General features: G+C 41.9%; 1 protein-coding gene across 2 annotated transcripts in view; it reads right to left on the reverse strand.

Annotated features, from left to right (window-relative positions):
• Nucleotides 1-4414: 4414 nt before the first annotated feature.
• Nucleotides 4415-22867, reverse strand: part of Prrc1 (proline rich coiled-coil 1) — a 34695-nt gene continuing 16242 nt past the window's right edge. For both annotated transcript variants that reach the window (XM_085699842.2, XM_085699843.2), the window contains exons 6-9: nucleotides 20406-20569; nucleotides 13744-13847; nucleotides 10894-10996; nucleotides 4415-8042 (exon numbers count right to left, since the gene is read on the reverse strand). In XM_085699842.2, coding sequence (XP_085555968.2) covers nucleotides 7833-8042; nucleotides 10894-10996; nucleotides 13744-13847; nucleotides 20406-20569 — 581 coding nt within the window. In that variant the 3' untranslated portion in view covers nucleotides 4415-7832. The remainder of the gene's footprint in view (nucleotides 8043-10893; nucleotides 10997-13743; nucleotides 13848-20405; nucleotides 20570-22867) is intronic.

The following is a 22867-nucleotide window of genomic DNA, read 5'->3' on the forward strand; positions in this document are numbered from 1 at the left end:
AATAAGGGCCAGAAAGTCTAGCTCCAAGCTCACACTGAACAGATCTCTTCTTTTCTCCACAGTGCTTATACACACGTACATTTCCATTTGCATTTGACATAAACTAATGCCTTCTTTCTAATTAATGGAAGGTTATTCGGTGGTCAAGTATTACTTCGTAGAAACATGTCTACCGTGTCTTGATTTCATATAAAAAATCGTGGGGGAAGTGTGGTTTTTATTAATAGGTCATTTCATCATTTTTTCCTCTTACCTCCTATACGTGCACCAGAGCCAAGTCAGTTGTGAAAAAAAAACTGTAAGTGAAAGGCTACTTTCTCATCTTGCCTCTGAAGCACCTGCTGCCAACACACTTATCAACTATCTGAAGAGGAGTTGAGAAAGAGGCTTCAACAGCCAGTCCCCCCACAACACACACACTACCCTCTTCCACAGCGTCAGATTCAGGGTGCAATGCCTGTCTGGACAATTCACTGTCTTGAGGATGAAAGGGGCACAGAGGAGCCAAGAAGGTGAGATTAGCTGTCAAGTCCCAGCTGATGAGACCATTACTCGCACCCTTTTAGAGTATTTAATATAGGCAAAAGAATAGGGGAAGTGACCTGGCCTACCAGCAAACCATTATGAAAATGTGGTGTGACCTCCAACATGCATGTTCTTACATGATTCCACTTCTAATTAGTGCTTTAACTGTAAAGTTAGTATGGGTTTTATGCTATGCAAAATATTTAAGAATTAAAAATCCAATTAGCTGTGTTTATCAGGGGAAAAGGCTTTAACATTTCTCTGTGCTATAGTTCTTCGTATTAAAGGCACTGGAAAGGGAGAAGGTGTAGAAAAATTTCAGACTTTGCGTTTGGCTTCACGTGTTAGGATGAATACAGAGAAGGCCACTTCTAAACGAGAAAAGGAACTTGCCTTTCTGGTCTGGGAGAAAGCAAAGGTGAACAGTCTATTCTCGTCTAAATGTCTGCAACCAGTTAACAGTAAGGAATTTCCTTCATGGTTAGACGGAAGTTTGTCAGCCCCGGGGACCCCATCTGACTTGGACAAGTGCAGGCCCTGCGTACGCTGCCGAAGTCTCTGAGTGTGTGCGCATCATCCCTGTTGGGTGCAGAAGGACCTGTTTCCTTGGTGTCTTCTATCACCACGAGCTCTTACACAGAGTTCCCTGAGCTCTTGGGAAAAGTGTTTGATGGAGAAACCCCAATTAGGACTAAGTTTCCCCAGGTCTCCTATTCACTGCACAATGTCCAGCTGTATTTGTTCTCATCTACTGCAAGAAGCTTCTGTGATGACGGCTGAGCAGCAAGACACGGATCTATGAATATTGCCGAGTGGCACTAAGAGTCGTTTTACGGCTACATTCCATTAGCAGAACAACAGAAGTTTGTTTTCCTCCTGGGTCCATGGTCTATCTAGTCTCAGGTTCTTGGCCACCCAAGCAGTGTCAAGGCATAGGTTCCATTTCATGGAGTGGGCCTTTAAACCACTCAGATAGTGGTTGGTTATTCCCATGTCTTCTGTGCCACTATTGCACTGGCCTATCACACAGGCAGGTCGCTATTGTAGACTGAAGGGTTTGCATTAGGCTGACAGTTAATGGTTTCCTTTGCTAGTTTCCAGCACCATGATTATAATCAGTAGGGGTGGAGGCTCTAGGAAAGCACCAGATCCACTTCCACGTGTTCAGTTACACAGGTGTCATCAGGAATAGGGCCTTACCACCAATTTGTGTAGAGCCACAGCCTTGACAATTGTCTAGGTCACTTGCAGGTTCCCATGGGACCTCTTTAGTCAGCAACTCAGTCAGATGTAATCCATTCCTGACAACAGATACTTCATTTAGTGATGAGAGATGTCTAATTGGGGCTTGGTCTCCCCAGTTATTTGGTGAGACCATTTAAATTTCTTAGATACATGTAAAAACCTTAAGACCCTTCTACTGACCCAGAAACTATCTCCAATAGGCAACTGCTCGCAAAGGAAAAATTGGTTTTCTCTAATGGAGTCCCACTGGGTACACAAACCACACTTAAGGGCCAACCCAGCAGTAGATAGCCAACAGAAAATGAACTTAATGGTGTTTTTTTGGGGAGTGGTCAGGGTTTTTGACTCATAATACTTTATCTCATTATTGTATTTAACCTTATAAGATCTTTGTTTAGAAATACTATGGGGTTTCTGATTTTGTGTTTTGATGAAATGTATTGTGTTTCTTGTGCTTTTTCTTTGGCTCTAATTTTGTTTTATCATATTTTTGTTGTTGTTGTTGTTGTTTTGCCTGTTTGTATTTTGATGAGAAAGAAAAGGGTGTAGATTTGGGTGTGTGGGAAGGTGGGGAGGATAAAGTTGTTGGGAGAGGGGAAACTGTGATCAGAATATATTATATGAAAAAATCTATTATCAATAAAGCTTAAAATTATAAAAAAAAAGTATACTTCAAAATATTTCTTGATTTTACTGGCAGAACATCAACTTTTGAACCAGAAAGTGATGCTTCAAGGTAAATTAACTTACAGTTTCTCAGACTGCAGAACAAACTATCCAAATGTTGTAAGCAATTCCCCACCAGCAGTGAATTTCCAACAGCCCTTTCAAGCAAAAATGAGATCTACGGAGCTGCCCTAAACCTAAGTATAAACTCAGAAGCACTCTGAAGCAAAATCCTCCTGCTGCTATTTGAATTGTTTCATCCCACACGTATTTGTAGGTTATTAGGTGGCCATAACTCTTACGGAAATATCCAGAACATTGTGGGAAATGAGTTTACTTGGTAAGTCACATTGTGAGAAAATGGCTCAATGAACATTTCAGTCACTTTGTATGAAAATGGGATCAGCAAATCAGGTCACAGTACATGACGGAGTTTCCGTTCCCTTCCGATGTTTACCCGGAAACACATACTGTACAGTGGTCTGTTCCACCTTCCTGTCAGATAACAGCCAGCCAATATTCTCCCCCATTCTGTGGGCTTCCTCTTCACTCTGTTTCCTTAGTTTCCTTAAGTCGTAATCAACTCTTAGCCTCAATTCCTGGGCAAATGGAGTCCCTATTCAGAAAGCCCTTCTACACCTGTATCTGTAGGGCACTGCCCATTCTCCTCTAGCAGTTCCGGTGTTCGAGGTCTCCTGGAAACACGGAGCTCCTAAAGTGAGTCCACCTGATGCTTCATTTACAACTTCCTTCATCCATACCTTTATCTTCCTTCATGCTTTGTCTTGTCAGTTTCGCTTCTGTTGTCTATTTTTTTCCCAACTACTTACTTCTGAAATTAAGTATAAATTTAATACAGTTTTTCCTGGGTCCTGAGCTGACGTTCTTATCTATTAAGGACAACGTTGACCCTTGGCAACAAAACTCAAAAAGCCCAATCAGAATGTCTATTGTCTTCTGGCAAGACTCCCCACTGATCTCCAATCTAGCTTTCCTATTCCCACCTGATCAACATGAAACAAAAACGTGCTGCTGGCGACCACAGCTCACAGTAAAAACAAAACTCTTCAACAGAAGTTGAGAAGTTTTTACAAAACTAATCACAACTGTTACCATTAAAAAGCAAACAAACAAAAACCATCTTGCAAACAGTCCGGACAAAACCTGAAGATATTTATTGCACCTTTACTCACAGCCTCCACACTCAGACAACTGAGGTGTCCTTGGGTAGAAAAATGGGAAAGCATGATTTGATACATCCAGGTAGTATTACTTTTCAGAGCTGAAATGAGAAAACCAAACCATCACCATGCGTGCAGGTAATCTTAAAGGGGTATTACCCACAGCAGCGGCAGCCAATCCAGAGCGACACAGACTTCAACTCTGACAATCCAGCGAGAGAAATGCTCAGGAGACAGGAAGATTCACACTTGCCAGAGGGCAGAGAGCTGGGGCTGAACTGGCAAAGCCCTGGGTTTTCAGAGCAGTACCAAGACTGTGTGACACAAAGTCATACACATTTACCTAACACAATGAGTCTAAATGTGAATTACGGGTGATGACGCTATGTCAAAGGCCTTCATGAACGGATGTGGACTACTCTGGTAGTAGATATTCACCATGGTTAAGAGTATAAGACTTGTGGAGATGGGTGAAGTTCAAAACCCCGTACCTTTCTCCCCAATATTGCTGATTAAAACAATTACAAAAAATAAAAATAAGATAAAATAAGATAAAAGGACAGGTATGGAGAGAAAGGAGAAGTTCTGCCGAGGCACCAGGGCTTTTCATGAGCCCCTGACTTCCCGTCACTTCCTGTCTCTCCAACAGGTCTTCTCTCTATACTGAGTTCTCCAGCCTCCAGGTTCGAAATTGACGCATCTGAATGTTAAAATTCTTGAGATCTGGTCATATGTGAAAGCTGGTAACCAATTTAGAGTCAAAAAGGAGTATATAGCCACTTAAATCACTGCACACCTTCGAGAAGTCAAAGTATTTATTTTTGACATATTTACATACTTACAAAATTGATTTTATCCAATATATCACTCTACATAATATCACAAAATGAATACAACATCCTAGGAAAAAAATCTACATTTCATAATAATTTATATTTAACTCAACAACTTTTACAACAGATTATCAATTTGGCTTCACAAATCACTGTCCTTAGTTTTAGTTTAGTTTTGTTTTTTTCTTCTTTTTGCCAAATAACGAGAGTAAACGAAAGGGCAGGCTGAAGTATCAAGTTGACCCTGAGTAACTGCTAATTCGCATAATTCAGAACAGGTGTGCTGTGTGCTTTCATTTGTTGTCTTACCTGCCTACACTTAAGATGGCAGAATCTTATCTCTAAAGACTGAGGAAGGAAGAATGAAAAACAACACGGAAATCAGTTGAAAGAACTTCCAGCTTCTAAAATGTTTCCAACTTCAGAAGTCCTTGATACAGTTTCTGTCCAGCATTGTCTCAAATCTGAGTAGGGACCCGGGACTGTGGCCCTTCAGGAGAATGCGTGCCCAGAGTAAAAGAGGCTCTGCCTAGCATTGTGACAAATAAACCAAGCTAGAGGAAAACAAAAGCAATAAAAACTGAACCCTTGGAACGAAATAGTTGAGCAGTCTTGTGAGGCTGATTTTAAATTACTTCTCCTGTTTTATTTTCCTACTGATTAAAATAAAAATTCAATAATCTGGAGAAAAAAACCATAAAAGCCACCACCATAACAATGGTGATTTTTTTCCTGAAAGGTTTGAAAAATGCAACCACCACCACAAACTCCCTAAAACTGCCATTGTTGAAGGTACATAAAAACAGGCAGGAGGAGAAAAGGGCACAGGAGCAGAAGGGCCGGGAAGGAAACCAGGGTTTTGGACCGGTCAGGCCTAAATGTCACCAGGCAGATTGAGCAGGGGAATCCCAGAAGACAAGGGTCAGGGAAATAAGCCGGTAGAGTCAGCCTGCTCTGACATCCTCCAAAGAGAATTCTAGGCCAGAGAACCTATCTACAGAGAGATCAGACTGGATCCAACAGTTCTCTCCTCCATCAGCCCGTCACTCCTCCTCCCTTCCTCATAGTAGCAGACTAGGTAATGACAATTATCCAGTTTCGACCAAGCCATGGCATAAGTCTGCAACTGTTACTTAGGACTCAAGGAAAACCATCACCCAGTGAGATGTCAGTGACCCCAGTGATTCTCCTGGAAAGACCCTCTGAAACAGTAACTAAGGTAATGCAGATTCAATCAGACAAGGGAAAAATAGGGTACCTTCAGGGTCTGTAAAACTTGCCTTTGCAACGCCCCATCAAATGCTATAGACAAGACAGTTCCCCCTGTCGGGTGTGTGTGTGTGTGTTTTGGGGACTGACCCTAGGGCCTGACATCAGCCAGTGTTCCATTATAGCCTACATCCCCCGACCCAAAGGACAGCTCTTAAAAACAGCACAGCAGCAAGTGGGAAAGAAAGACCCTGCTTCTTATGCTCCAAGAAGCAATGAGAGGCACTGTGGCCGATTTACACTGGGCCAGGCACATCACCACAGCCACAGACTTCCTTCCTGCCTAACTAAGCACCACACACAGTGCTTGGGGATTAACAAACGCCCACCTCAAAAGTAATAATTCTCCTTCTTCTGGAAAAGTATCAGAAATCATGTCATTACTGAACAGCACTATGGCACAGCACACTGGAAGGACAGAGGATGAGTGGAGAGTCGACTGACTCTGGCATCTACAGAACTGTATCAACAAGGAAAAGAAAGTTAAATTACATTTCAGTACCAAATTATCTTCACGAAGATATCTGAATTGCATATATAGAGTTTAACTGTGTAAGAAAATTTTTTACTTAATTTTGACTTATGTAAATCCCTCAAATGGTAAAATATATTATTTCAGGGAGAAAAAAAAGCATTTGCTAAATGCAATGGATTAAATAAACTACATCGAATATAAAATCATTCCCTTGAAAACATCCATAAGAAATAAAGGCAGAAGGGCACAGTTAGAAAAGTCAAGCTGTGCTTAAGGCAAACCAGGAAACAACCTTAGACATATTCAAGGTCCAGTTGATCAACATCAAACAGGGGTGAGCCCATGAGTCCTGCCCCTCCAAACTGGGGAGCAGTTGATGGGCAGTTGATGGGTTCTGAGGGATAGTCAATTTTCAGTAGTCCCTCGTAGGCCAACTGGTTGACAGCCTAACACCTATCTGGGCGGTACAAATTGGATTCAGTAAAGAGTACATGGAGTGGGAATGGAAGAGTTAGGGAAGGGGTGGGAGACAAGTGTCATCAGAACTACTGCATGAACTTCTCAAACAATAAAAAAAGGAACTTTCATTAAAGAACACACACCATCCCAAGAGAAGGGGATCCCCTCTTAAGAGTTTGGAGACGGTGAGTAGATGTAGGAGGAACAGCTCTCATGACAGCCAGTTTGTGAAAGTGCCAACACCATTGTACAAAATGACACAAGGGCTGGAGAGATGGTTCAGGGGTTAAGAACATTGATTGCTCTTCTAGAAGAACCATGTTCAATTCCCAGCACCAATATGGTTGTTCACAACTATCTGTGACTCCAGTTTCAGGGTCTGATGCCCTCTTCTGGCCTCCCTGGGCACTGTGTACATGGTACATAGACATACACATAAAACATCAATAAACAAATTTTTTTTAAAAAAATCTCAACAACAACAATAAAACCACGAATACATATCTGAACTAAAATAGATTTGGATGATCTGCCCCTGTTCTTACATAGCAATGAAAAAAAATAAAACGTTATTTTCTGATGTTCATAGTTATGAACCTACAAAATGCCAAAGTTTAAAGCAAAAAGGAACAAGTATAACTTTCAAACTATACATACATAATAACAAAAACTATCCATTCTGTTAATTTGGCCCATATTCTATAAAACACAAGGATCTGTGCACAAACCCCCCCACCAGGCCCCAGCAAGCATGTCAGGTTCGTTGTTGAGCATGTGCACTGTTCACCGCCAAACCTGAGATCATGTGCACACAGATGACAACAGGATTAACAGGGCAGGTAACAGAGACATGTTCTTAAGAAACCACAAGAGCCGAGAACAATCATCCATTTGTGAACATGGATTTCCACGTTATAAATCTGGTATACTGAATTGTGCTGTAAATATATGTGTGTATTTTTTGGGAACTAGGATGTATGAAATCATGACAGTGAAAAGAGCATCTACTTCTTCTGTTTTACTGGGATGACACCTGTGCCTTTATTTATTTTTTATTCTTTTAAAAGGACCGCAGCCTACAGAACAATTGTAAAAACTGTTGGATTCTCTGGAACTATCCCGTCTCCTCTAACACAGAGCCAAGGGCGACGGCAGGTCTCCGTTTCCCAGCAGCTGGTCTCACATGGGCCTGGGAGGCAGGCGCTGCTTATACATGCCCGCCAGAGCCTTGGCTGCGCTGTAGATCATCTGTCGGCGAGACATGCCAGTGAAAGCAAGGTGCCAATCAGTTCGGCTGACGTTTACCAAGCTCTTTTCCAGGACTTCCCCCACTGTCACCAACAGGCCTGACCACCTCAGATTGTAGTCCTGGGGAGTCAGGCTTTGCGCCTATGGAAAAAGGAAGGTGAGTTACTTGTCACACGTTGAAACAGCATTGGAACTCGCTATGTTACAGAAGACTCCTTGGTGTCTCGACTCCGCTTATTTTAATACAGACTATGACAAACCCTCAGGAGCTCGGCTATGCTGCCACCAACTGTATAAAGTTACAAGGGTGACTGCACACGCCTACTGTGTTAATGAGCCCAGCACACTCACGGTTCACACAGAATCTAATCTCCTCACAATTTACATTTCAGCAGGGCTGAGTGCACGTCCACCTTCTCACAACTCACGCTGAGGGCTTAAGTTCTACGTTCAGGGTCACTTCATGTTAATAATAGGTTTCTGCTAAAATCATGTTCTTAGAGCCACAAAATTCCAAGCTGAAAGAGACTACATATTGAGTCTTTAGCACATTTAAGAAAGGATTTAGTAGTTCCTAGACAGTGTCTGCAGATACGGATACGAGTCAGCAGCTCGCAAACAGCACCCAGGCCAGGTCAGCGGCCACCAGCACTGTCGCTCGCCACCCTTACCCAGCCTGTATGACACCACTTCTCACACACAGACGCGAATGGCAAACAGATTCAAGGGTTCAACATTCAGGGCTAGTTTAGAGTCCAGAGAATATCTGCAGGCAGAGTGGATCTGCACTGTGCACACATGCCCAACTACCTGCTTCACAATCACCCCAAGGGCTTCCTTTTTACCTCAAAAACAAAACGAAATGAAATAAACAAAAGCAATAACAACAACAACAAAAACAATTTCTTAGGCTCAATTTGGAAACACTACAGATTAATACAAGACAAATAGTCAAGAGTTACATCAAATAGCTTCCCACCAACCCTGACAGAGACAGTGCGCCGCAATCTGCACTACCAGCATTGCAGTGTGCTCCAAAGAGAGACAGCAGGTCTTCAAAGACCCTGAGAGCCTGCTCCTCACACACCACGGAATCCATGGGAGCCTGCTCCTCACACACCAAGAAATCCATGGGAGCCTGCTCCTCACACACCACGGAATCCATGGGAGCCTGCTCCTCACACACCACACAAGTCAAACTGTGAGCATCGAGAACCATGTGCAGATCTCACTCAAGGCATTAATCAGTGATTTATTGCTGGGTGGTGCTCTTTGGAGATGGTTTGGCTAAGTCACATGAAACATGGCGGTGCCTCCTAAACTAAAAAGATAGCAATTCTACAAGGCTCAATCTAATACTTTTGAATCAACAGTGGTAAAACTTCCATCTTCCTAGAAAACCTGTCATGTTATGGCCATTTTAAGTTTTATTAGCGTAACAATATGCTAATATTAATATCATATATTATTATAATATATTGATATATAATTAATATAATAATAATATGCACAGCATCAGCTTAAAGCTTCTAACTGTCCTCACGTGAGTGCCTGACCTTCTGAAGAGAATTTAGGTGCAAATAAGCTTCAGCAAACATCAAAACTCCAAGCATCTTTCCACACTGCAAACACAGGAAGGACCACTAAGCCCCTTTAGCAACTTTATGGCTACACATTAAGCTGAAATGTAACTGTGCACATATTTTCTTGGAGAACATCAAATGTCTTCTCATACCATCAAACGTCCATACATTCCAAATAATTGTAAAGAGGGGGCAACAACTAACTCATTGGACGGTACTGAGATCCCAATGACAGGCACAGTACATTTAATTCACTAGAGAATTGAGAAGATTTCTATAAAATAAATCTAAGTACAAATCAGTTTGGAAACTGTTCAAGCGTACATCATTAGGTCGGTTTTCAGCCAGCAAATCTAAAGACAAATTCCTGTCAGCTACATTCTTTTAAAACTTTATTTTTTACTTTGCGTATGGGGATTTTGCCTGTCTGGATGCTTACACCTGCCTGGATGCTTACACCTGCCTGGATGCTTACACCTGCCTGGATGCATGTATACCTGGTATCTGCAGAGAGAACCAGATCCCCTGGAACTGGAGTTATAGACAGCCATGAGCTGCATGTGGGTGCTGGGAATTGAACCCAGGTCCTTTGGAAGAGCAGTGTTCTTAACAACTGAGCCAATTCTCCAGCACTCATCCAAATTTTGTTTGTTTGTTATTCTGGTTTACAGAGACTCGTCTGGGACTTGCTCTGTAGACCAGGCTGGCCATAAGCTCACACAGATCCGCCTCCCTCTGCCTCCCAAGTGCTGGGATTAGAAGGTGTGCACTACCATGCCAGCTTTCATTTAACTTTTTAAATATTGACTTGTTACTAAAATGAACAACAAAAAAAGATGATCAGATCAAGGAGAAAAGAAACAGATAAAATAATACAAATAAAGATGAGATAAACAGGGACTGGGGACACGGCTCAACTGGTAATGACCACGGTGTAAGACAAGGGCCTAAGCACCCACTTAAGAAAAGCCAAATGTGAAAGCACCTGCCTGAGATCCCAGTGCAGGGGAAGTGGAGACAGGAGGATTCCTAGGACAACTAACCAGCCAGTCTCGCCTAACTGGTGAGTTTCAGGTCTATGAGACTTGTTTCAAAACAACACAAAGCAGGGTGGGCAGCTCCTGAGAGTGGCACCTGAGGCTGGCGTCCTCTGGTTTCCACACGGGCACACAGGGGCACCCGCATCCATACCAGACAGCTACAGATGAGCAAGGGACGTGAAAACAAGTACATGTGACATAGATCTAAAGGCCAGCTTTCTTCTGATTCAGGGGCCATTACATAAAGAAAGGAAAATAACAACACGGCACAGTCAGAAAACCGACAAGCACAGCAGAAGACAAAGACAGAATCAAGGGCATAATCCTCACGATAAACACGGGGTGTCATGAAAAGGCAAAGAAACTAGCCTGCTGCACAAACTCCAAAGGCACCGGTGTGGCTTGAGTAAAGGCTTCCAGGCGGATGCCATGCACTGGGTCTTCAACCACCAAGCAGCCGATGTCAAACCACCTGGAGGAGAAACGGAAGCAGCACACTGTTTACACGCTAGATAAAATGAGAGTGAAGATACAAAATGGCAAAGTAAGTCCTTCTCACTGTTCAGACTACAGTACCACAGTTCCCAGAAAGAAAATGTGTTTCTAGTTTGCTGTGATCCAGCTGCCCTCACTCCCCCTGACCAACAGGGGAACTTCCTTGTGGTCTGTAATTGACAAGGATGTTTGCGTTCTTTCTGGCAGGTGGGTCTCCACAGAAGGAGTAGAGGTATAAAAGGTTGCTGGGCAAAATAAAGGTTGCTGTTCTTCCACCTGAAAGAAGCCTGTGTCTCAATCCCGGCACCCCCCCCCCCCCCCCCCCCCCCGCCAGTCTTGGCTATCCAGGCTGCGCTAGCCACAGCACTAGTTAGTTTGCACATGGACAAGCCATAAATGCAAAACTAAAATTACTTTATTATCTTAATTTCAAGAAGGTAGAAAGAAAGTAACAAAAAAAGGAAACTGGAATTGATGACCTTGGGAAACGTCCTCCTGCTAAGGTGGGGGATGACGGGAATGGGGGTTCTCAAAGACACAGCTGACTTACCAGAACATGCAAAGAGCTCCTTGTGGGTAATATTTTTAAATGATACTTGCTAAAATATGGGGATATTTGTAATACCAACTCTAACCAGCATGCAATCATCTAACAATGTTACTAGTAAATCAAGAAATAAGCTCATTCAGAGGAAATAACTGTGTGCTTCAGCCTTATGAACGTGAAACCTTTGAGTCACAGTTGTAGCCAGGGGCCAGCCCTTGGAAGCACGCTCGTGACAGACACTTATCCATAGATTATAAAGACCGAGGCACCACGAACACACTTAAGGTAACTGGGATAGCATCAGAATTCTAGCTAGCAGAAATATCAACCAACCCTGAATTAAGCACTAAGGGCACATGGACAAGATTATGTTTGTTCAATGTCTCCATCTTTCAAAAAATAAGGAGATTTTATAAGCACAAAGAACCACAAAATGAATAAGGAAATAACACATGTTTTAAAAAAAAACCACTAAATAAGACACAGGGCAGCATAAGCAACTCCATAGAATATTAAAATGGTACTTTGAAATGTCTCAACATTCACATCTTAAAACCATTTCAACTCATGAATACTAAATAATATTTATTCCACTTGACTACTAATCAAAATCTCATATTTTGTTTTAACAAAGTCTCATTCAAGAAAGTGCAGCCAAGCTCAGCTACACCTTGTTTTTGCCTCGTTCTGCCTACTGTGGGCAGTGTCCATCCGGACACTGCACTGACCCACCTGGAGTCTGCACCTTTGCGTCCTGAGAAGCTGCCCCACAGGCCCGGAGTCTCTAAGCCACACACATCAGAAGTGCAGTCGGCCTCCAAAGAGCACCACCTCCACCAGATACTGCAACCGGGACCCTGCCTTCCCATCCCTCTGTGAATCTGCCTTCCCATCCCTCTGTGAACCTGCCTTCCCATCCCTCTGTGAACCTGCCTTCCCATCCCTCTGTGAACCTGCCTTCCCATCCCCCTCTGTGAACCTGCAACCCCTGCCACGTGCCCAGCACCCTTCCATTTTGGTCCCTGGCCCTGCCATCTAAGGGAACTTCCAGCGTTCCCTCTTCTTCATAAAGTCCCTCAATAGGATCACAGCCGGGGCCAGGGGTGGGCAGAATCTCAGCTGATCACTTTTGGTCACTAGGGATCTCCATTTTTTCTTCCCGTGTATAAGACAAGATGAGAGGAACATCATGGACTGTGGTCCAGGGCAGTTATACTTCCCAGGGCAGGGAAAGGTTCACACGAGATTGAAGCCAAGAGACTGTCTACCATCACCAATCAAGCCACAATGAAGTTGAGGCTTAACACACTGTTAAGAACATTTTTGTGCACTTAACACATCCAAAACTAACAGCAAAGTCTAGGCCTGCTCATCTCAGAATACTTACACTGGCACTATTCTTATGTGGAAGGAGACAATAGGCTAACTTTTCCAACTCCGCACGAATGAACACAGTATCTGAAGAGCACTAACCAGGTCTATGTGGTTCTATGCGTTTTACCTGGTAAGCACATTTGGAGATGATTTCCCTTTTAGCTGGTTGCTCTCCCTGGCAGATGTTTCCAGCTCAACAGAGGTCACATTTTGCAAATTATGGTTACAAAATGCTAGGCAACAAGTAAACAATACCATGAGATTATAAATGAAATTAGAATTCACCAAAGCACGGCTATTTATTATAAAGTAACTCAACATATCCAAACAGGCTTTCCCATGAAAAAAAAAATCTATTAAAAACATACAGCCTTCAAGAACAATGCTGAAGTGTTTCTGGAGGCTTTGTAAAGCTACACACATAGTACTGTGCATCTCCAGCCTTGTGTACCATCAAGTCTTTCTGCCCATCTTCCACCACCGTGAGTCACATGGGAGCAGTCTGCTTACTCCAGGGCTCTATTACACTCGGCAGGCTGACGCACAGTGTATTTCCTACATTCAGTCCTAAGGTATCAAGTGGTTGTCAGCACAGTCTGGGAAGCAGGCATCGCTCTGCACTGCTCAGTTACAAAAGAAAAGTAAGGACAGAGGTGCCAGCTAAGCACGGGACAGCCTCACTATCGGAGCAGACTCCCCACTCTGGCTCAAAACAGAAGGCACCTTCTCTAGGTGCTCCATGTGGGGACCCAGAGACTCCAGACACAGCTGTGTTGATCCCCAGGGTGCCCTGCGCCTCTTACTTGTCGGGCAGCAGCTCAGCAATGAAGTTCTCCACTGACACAGCAGTCTGCTTCTCGTGGATCGCGCCGGTCCTCCGCAGGCTGTCTATGCGTTCCTGGGCGCCCTAGAGCAAAAGCAGAGCAGGTTGCCAACCAGTTTTAAAACAGTATTAATGCTAAATATACTATTCTTAGCTATACAGTACATATAGGTATTTAACACAATATACACTCACCGTAAAAATTCAAAAGACCCTTTGCAGGTGTCGCCTAAGATCACTGGAAAACGCCGATATTTACTTATGATTCTTAACAGTAGCAAAATTACAGTTATGAAGTAGAAACAAAAACAATTTTACGGTTGGGGGTCACCACACATGAGGAACTGCATTAGGAAGGTTGAAAACCACTGGTATAGACTAAAAATGGCATTCCCTTGGTGTTAAGGTTAGGATATATTTTCCAAATTATTCCCTTATGCAATATTGTGTTGGTTGCAATCTATTTAATAGATTATTTTAAAATTAAAGCTTCTACTTGACTACTCATTTAAGAAAGTCTTATTTTTAAATGTTCATTTAGCAAGAGATTATCTTCCAAAATAATAATCTTTTCAGCCCTGGTATCTGCTTGGTTGATTTGCTCTTGACTTTGGGCTTCTGAGCACACCTACACTGAACATGTGTCTTTTCCCAGATTTTCTAATTCCCTTTTAAAGATAACATGAAGGACATGAAAACTACTACAAATAAAAGTTACATGTGTATGCAGTACATCGAAGCTGACTCAGCAGAATTGTCATTAATGAATCCAAACAAAGTTTGAGACATCTGCACAAATAACTGAAAGCTAAGGGTATGGATGGGGGAATAGAGAGGCCAACACCGGGTTACGAGGGCTGCTGCTGTGCCCAATTGTTGTTGGAATCATCTCATAAACTGTGAAGGCGAATGATGTGTTAGCAATGTTCTAAGGGCAAAGGCTGAGGAGGCAGGCCTGTAATCCCAGCACTTGAGAGGTGGACACAGAAGGGATGAGGGTTCCAGACCAGCCAGCCTGGACCACATAGCAAGACCCACTCTCAGATGCTACCTTGGGAAGAAAAAAGATTAAATTTCTTTTGCAGAGTGAATGCTGTCTATTCTTGATCAATTACATCTCCTAGGCTCAGCATTAGGCATAATCAAATAAATATTCAGTAAGAACTTGTGATGTGAAAAACCAAACAACAGCAAAAGCCAATCTTGAAATTGTGACAAGCAGAGACTCACTTCAGGCAAGAGATTTGTTCCCACCTTTCAAATAAAACTCATCCATATAACACTTGTGATTTATCTTAAGGTTTACATTTATGGTGGGTGTATATTTATTTTTCCAATTCACCACTTTCATTTCTAGATTAGACTGAATTCAAACTCTACAAACAGCAATTAGCTTTATTATAAGGCATAAACACCTTCTAATAAAAGTACACTGGAGTCAAAGTCAAAGAAAACATTACATGCTCCTTTATACAAAGTTTTTAATGTAAATACAGTTGATCCTCAATAATTCTGTAATCTATACTGGTGAATTTGTCCATTTACTAAAATTTATTGGTAATCTCAACATAAGATGTGTACAAAGCTAAAAAATAATTTACGTTGTCTGTTCTGCATATCTCCAGTCAAGTCAAACAGATGCCACCTTCTTAAGCTCACATGCTATGACAAGTAGGTGCTGGTGTATTCAGTGCCTCCTTCACATTTCTGTGTTAAAAGTTTCCGCCATTTTGATGGTAGTGCTTGTGTGGAGAGGATGTAGAGTAAGGGGAACACTCCTCCATTGCTGGTGGGAGTGCAAACTTGTACAGCCATTTTGGAAATCAATATGGCAGTTTCTCAGAAAATTAAAAATCAATCTACTGCAGGACCCAGCAATACCACTCTTTGGCATTTATCCAAAGGACACACACTCATACAACAAGAATATTTGCTCAACTGTGTTCATAGTACCATTATTCATAATAGAACAAACTGGAAACAACCTAGATACCCCTCTCAACTGAAGAATTGATAAAGAAAATGTGGTACATTTACACAATGGAGTACTACTCAGCAGTAAAAAACAATGACATCTTGAAATTTGCATGCAAATGAATGGAACAAGAAAAAAATATCCTGAGTGAGGTAACTCAAACCCAGATAGACAAACATGGTATACACTCACTCATAAGTGGATATTAGACATAAAGCAAAGGATACCAACCTATAGTCCATGATTCCAGAGAAGCTAAGTAAGAAGAAGAACCCTAAGAGAGATATACATGGATCCCCCTGGGATGGGGAAACAGACAAGACCTCTTGAGAAAATTAGAAGAGAAAAGAGGGTGAAAGGAGAGGAGGAGAGAAGGAGAGAAGAGGGAGAATAAGAGGGAATGATATGCTCAAGAAAGGGGAAGGACAGTGAGGGATAGAAAATAAAAAGAGAGATCTTGATTGAGGGAGCCATTAAGGCTATTGAAAAACTAGAGAAATTTCCAGGAATCCTCAAGGATGACCCCAGCTAAGATTCTAAGCAACAGTGAAGAGAATGCCTAAATTGGCCTTCCCCTGTAATCAGACTGACTTTAATTGTCATCACAGAACCAGCAACTGATGGAAATAGACACATGGAACTACAGCAAAGCACTGGGTTAAGCTATCTGAAATCAGCCCAAGAGAGGAAGGAGCGATAATATGAGCAAGGGGGTCAAGACCATGATGGTGATACCCACAGAAACAGAAACAGCTGACCTGAGCTAGCTCACCCCGCCTATACTTCCTGCCTGGCTACTGGCCAATCAGAGTTTATTAAAAATAATACAAGTGGCAGGATAAAAGACCACTGCCTCACAGCACTTTGCCAGAAAGACTGAAGAATCAGGCAGTACAGAAACCTCAGTCAACAAACGGTGCCAACGTGAACAACTAAATCCACTTAAAACCTGAGTTTAAAAAGGAATTCTAGACACAAAAGAACAGAATTAAGCACATCTTAAGCCATGGCTCCTTTGAGAGGTTTTCCTAATTCAGCGGTAGCAGAAAAAAGCTACATGGTTTTTGAAACAGTGGCTTTCTGGGTCTTGCTGCTAGCGCAAACTCTGGCTCTTTCAGGAGGCCGAGCACTTGAATGGGGTTTGTGGGCAACATGCTGCAAGTTACTTGGTGGCAGCATAGGACAACTGGTCATCAGAGTAGAGGTGGTGAGGACGGCTCCCACCCGGCAGTCTCAGAGGCAGTGAACGGACTTCTGCCATGATGAACTGGGCAAAGCCAAAAGGCAAAGCAGCCTTAGTCCTAGCCAAGCTGCTTTAGCATTTTAAGAAGCTGTCTTGGTTAGAAAAGGATCACAGATGTAAAATCCTGGTCAGAAAAGGATCACAGATATACAATAGGACAGATTCAGACAAAAGAAACCTCTAAATGGTTTACAGTGTGTTTAAATATAGATACAGGCTTAGGAGAGAAAAGAAAAAGAGTAAAATCCTTAAAATAAAAAAGAAAGAGAGAGTAGTTGAGTGTGGTGACACAAACCTTTAATCCAAACACTTGGAAGGCAGGCAGATCTCTGTGAGTTCAAGGACAGCCGGGTCTACAGAGTGCTTGCCAGGACAGCCAAAGATACACAGAGAAACCTACTCTCAAAAAGGTTTGATCAAGGAAGACCCCCTGAAAAATCTCCGGTAGGAATAGATGGCCAAGATGTCTGAGTTCTACATCCAGAACAGTTTCAAGACTGCTAGCTGAGATGATCAAGCCCAACAGGATACTCCAGTCAGGACTTGATCATAATTCTAAATTTTCTTTAGGTCCCCATAAGATTATCAGTGCCCCCAGTAAGCAGGAAGTAGCTTGGAAAACTACACCTACATCCCCCCCCCCAAAAAAATCCCTGAATTATGGATGTTTGCCTTTGTTTAGAATGTTGGTTAGAAGTTGTTATAGATAATGGACAGGAGAAAAGGTAAACAAAGGATATTAGGTTCAGAGTTCTTGTTTTATTTTTAAAGTGGGGGGAATGCTGTGGGACAATGGTCTTTTATCCTGTCACTTGTATTATTTTTGATAAACACTAATTGGCCAGTAGCCAGGCAGGAAGTATAGGTGGGGCGAGGAGAACAGGAGAATTCTGGGGAGAGGAAAGATTCAGTCTGCAGTTGTTACCCAGTCGCAGAGGAAGCAAGATGAGAATGCCTCTCTGACAAAGGTACCAAGCCACACGGCTAACACACACACAAGAATAATGGGCTAATATACGATGTAAGAATTAATTAATAAGAAGCCTGAGCTATTAGGCCAACCAGCTTATAATTAATGTAGACCTCTGTGTATTTCTTTGGGGCTGAACGGCTGCAGAACTGGGCAGAACAGAAACCTTAGTCAACACTCACTGACTTGGAATGATAGTGGGCAAACCTGTATGGGACCAAATTAGGCCCACTGAATGTGGGGGACAGTTGTGAGTCTTACGTACTCTGTAGGGCCACTGGCAGTGGGACCAGGATTTATTCCTAGTGCTTGAACTGACATCTAGGAGCACATTCTTTTTGGAGGGATACCTTACTCAGCCTAGTAAGGGGGAGGGCCTTGGTCTTACCTAGAAGTGAAGTATTAGACTTTGTTGACTCCCCAAGGGAAGTCATATCCTTTCGGAGGAGTGGGTAGGGAGGTGAGGTGTGGGGAGGTGGAGAAAGCAGGAGGAGAAAAGTGAGTGGGAATGGGGAAAGCTATGTAAAATGAGAAAAGATTGTAGTATTTAAAAAAAATCCTAATTAAAAGTTGCCACCATTTCAAATGGTCCCATGTGTAATACTGAGGCTAAGCATAGGAGGACTCTGAAATACTTTAGGAGGAAAACGTGTGTGCTAAATAAACTGCATCCACACAGGGGTTACAGGACTGCTGGCTATGACTTTATTATAATGTATATACATACCAACACCTATTTGTACATATGGAGCTGTATCTAAACAGAATCAAACATTAAACAAACAACAACAACAACAAAAAATTTCTATGTTGACAGCCTGGCCAAAACCACTGTGGCCAGAGGTCCACAGTGACCTGATCCTTTTTCCCTTCACAGCAGGAGTACCATAATCACTAATATGGTGTGCAGCAATCTCACAGAAAAAAAAAACTACAGCAAACTTAAGTCTGTCTTGCAAACAAGACAGAATGATGGAATAAAAACAAGAGGAGACTCTACAACTGGTGTCAAGCTTTCTCATGTGAGAAAATGGAAGGGCAGAACTGCCATTGACAGAGATGAAGTCGGGACTACCTACATATAAGAAAAAGGAAATGTTTCGTTTTAGGCATACTGAGCTTAGGATATTCAAGTAGAGTTGTCAAAAAGGCAACTTTTACACAAATTCAAAATCCATGAGCAGTCTTAACAGTTATATGAAGCTGCAAGCGTCAGCATAAGATGCTGGCTAAGGCCAGGGACGACATGAGGTCAGCAAAGGAAGTGTATGGAGACAGAGGCCAAGAGGAAGCTAGAGAGAAAAGCAAGGTGTGCACCCAAAGCCACAAGGGAGACAAACAGACTGAAGTAAAAGTCAGGCATGGTTCTGCATGCCTATAATTCCAGAACTCAGGAGGTAAAAGCAGAATCAGAAATTCAAGGCCAGTGTTGGCCTCAAAGCAAGTCTTAGGCCAGCCTGGCTACCCGAAACTCTATTGAATAAACAGAGAAGATGACCACCTGCCTTAACAGTTCCTGACCAACCAAGTAAACAGCAAGCCTATTATTGGTGGGCTTTAAGTGCACTCTTATTAGGACAGGGAAGTGAAGAAGTGGAGCTAGCCAACTGGAAACCCAACAGAGAACTAGAGAAAAACATTCAAAATTCTTACAGGAATTTTACTGCAGAAGGAAGCAAGCATATAGACTGATACAGGGGAAGTGAGATCACAGAACCACACGGGGAAGTGAGGTCACAGAACCACACAGGGGAAGTGAGGTCACAGAACCACAGGGCAAGTGAGGTCACAGAACCATACAGGGGAAGTGAGGTCACAGAACCACACAGGGGAAGTGAGGTCACAGAACCACACAGGGGAAGTGAGGTCACAGAACCATACAGGGGAAGTGAGGTCACAGAACCACACAGGGGAAGTGAGGTCACAGAACCACACAGGGGAAGTGAGGTCACAGACCCCACAGGGCAAGTGAAGTCACAGAACCATACAGGGGAAGTGAGGTCAAAGAACTTGGTAGGATTTCCCTTCCCCTGCTTTAGGATAGGAAAATGTTTGGATGCCATCAACTTCATTTGTTCTTAAATGATTGTGTCTTTGTAACAATGTGACAGAGTAGTGTGTGTATGTGTGTGTGTCTACTGGCACCCAACAGATATTATAATTTCATTAACTGACTTAAAAGGCAATACTAAGTTACAAAGATTCCTTTCAAGATCATCTATTCTTTTTGTTCTTAATGAAATTGCCATCCTCCTCCAATAATCAAAACCTAACAGAGACTTATTTAATTAAAATTCCTTTATATCCCTCATAACATTACAGTGCTGACTAAGAATAAAGCTGGTACTTTAGAATATAAATCTGCAGTAGTCCCCCACAGACCACAGGATCATTATCATAATTATGAGCAAATGAACTGCAGGTCCCAAACTCTGGAAAAGCTTTTACACTCACCTTTAATCCAGCTGCATAGCCTACTGGCTGTGGGGCAATATTGGACTGTCCAGCTTCCCCCACAACCACAGCTAAGCCAAAGACTTCCTGGAAGGCATCTCGGACAGCAGCCACTTTCACTTCTTTATTTGAGGTTACAACAATATCCAATTCACCTCCAGATTCTACAGAAACCAAAAGGAACTTCAATTCCAAATTTAACAGTAACTTTCTAGTAATTACTACCATATCATAAGCTTACACTGTATTTACTGTTACCAGCCTCATACATGTGAGCTAGGCTGACAGAACCTTACCCACCATAACACAGCTAAGCAATACTGTCAGGACTAAAACCCAGGTCAGACACAAATCCTCTTTTTATCACATCTTCTGATCAAACTACCAACTTCCCTTGCATTTTAAGGATGGGAATTCAGCACATTCTCTATAGTCTCTCTCACAAGCCAAGACTGGCACACACCTCCTGTGGTAACCGGAGCACAGTTCTTCAGTATTCTATGAACACTCCAGAACACATTAACTCCTGTCTGAAGCACAGTCTTCTACAGTCAAACAACCTTAGGAGAGGGTACCAGTAGGAGAGTTCAACGGCTGAATTCTATGCTTTCTCATTAACCAGCTTCATTACCTTGAGGAAGACACAGGGCTGGTTTCTTTGTAGGAAAACACCTGCCATCTCAGTGGTCTTGCTCTAAGAACTGACTTCTAATAAAGTATGCCCAATGGAACAGCAAGAGCTCCAAAAATGCTCATTCCATAATGTCAAAGATGTACACAAGAAGTAAATAAATATATAATTATTAAGTATCTCCAACTAGACTAGTATGGATATATAAATATGAAAATAAATATATCAAGTAAAGTCAAATTTATGAGTCCTTTGGATGGTCACAAACATAAAGAATTCTTTGGGATTTTACATTTGTTTGTATTTTGCTGATTTTTGAGATCATGAATTTGCCATCCTGAGAAAAGGTACCAAGCCACATGGCAGAGCACAGATAAGAAATATGGGTTAATTTATAATGTAAGAGCCAGTTAGTAAAAAGCTTAAGGTATCGGCTGAGCATATATAATTAATATTAAGTCTCTGTTGGGAGCAGCTGCTGGAACACAAAAAAAGTCCACCTACAAATGGCGCCCAAACATCCGACACCTACATCCACCTAAGACCTGGGAAAGCTTCACAAAGATTCTAAACATACAAAAATGAAGCCACATGCGGCTTCCTACTCTCAAGTCTTTCATACTAGCCGAGAGCACTGCCAGAGTGAGCCCTGCCAGCACACCATGAACAAGCCCCATGGCGGGTTTAAGTTTTATCATGCAAACAGAAAGGATTACAGACAGGAAGTGAAGACAGATACGGATGGGAAAAAAAAAAACGAAATGGGCTACAATGTGTCTAACATATACATAGGCTTGTGAGAGAAAGAGAAATGATACTGACAGTCATAGAAAAAATAGTTTAAAAATAATAAAATACTCAAAGAAGGAATAAAGTAATATAATGGTAAAAATCCACACAAAGATGGAAAACACATGGGGAGTCTGGATCCTGTGTGTCATGTTGCCTTTGAATGTTCCGACTGCTGAGGAATGAACGACAGCTGCTAAGACACACTGCATTAGGGAAACTGCTGAGTTAAACCAACCTATATATTTTAAAAATATCTTGACTTCAAAATGGAAGTAAAAAGTGTGTTGCTTTGGGGTAGAGGCTGTGAACTCATTCCAAGTTGATACGGATCAGGTTTGATCTGGGAAGATTCCCTGAAAATCCTGGGTACAAACATAAAGTAAACCTAAAAAAAAACCTACAAAACACATAAAATATATTTTACCTGCTCAAACTAAAACAAAAAAAAATCATCTTTGACTATCTTGTGGACAACACAAGCTATATTTGTATGAATACAGATATGTATGTTACCTTTAAATAAAAGTTTATGCATTTTTCTGGATGGGTGGCACACACCTTTAATCCAAGCAAAAAAAAAAAAAAAAAAAAAGCTAGACAAAAAGGGTTAAAAAAAAGACCTCTTTCTAAAGGAAAAAAGGGCAATATAATATAAAAATGATGAGATAAAAAGGTAGGTTTAATTCAAAAGACAACTATTAATCTCAAAATAGTTTACACTGGTATGGATTTTGGTTTAATGGTGCAAATTTAAGGTTAATTTTGTTATACTGTATGTATGGTTTCTACTCTTGTTTGGGGAATTATGCTTATATCACTCATTAAAAAATGTAATGTATAATTAAAAGTACAATTTAGTAGTTAGTTGTCTATAATAATCACACTTGTAGCCATAGTAGGTATGTTTTCAAGGTCATACGCAGATATATTTACACAGATAAACGGTCTTCAAATACTTCAAAAACCTACAGAATGTGGCATTCAATATGTTTAATAACCTAAGGCTTTTCATGACAGTGAAATATGTCTGCTCCTGACA

The sequence above is a fragment of the Myodes glareolus genome, chromosome 13, assembly GCF_982192425.1.
Source record: "Myodes glareolus chromosome 13, mMyoGla1.1, whole genome shotgun sequence".
Lineage (NCBI taxonomy): Eukaryota > Metazoa > Chordata > Mammalia > Rodentia > Cricetidae > Myodes > Myodes glareolus.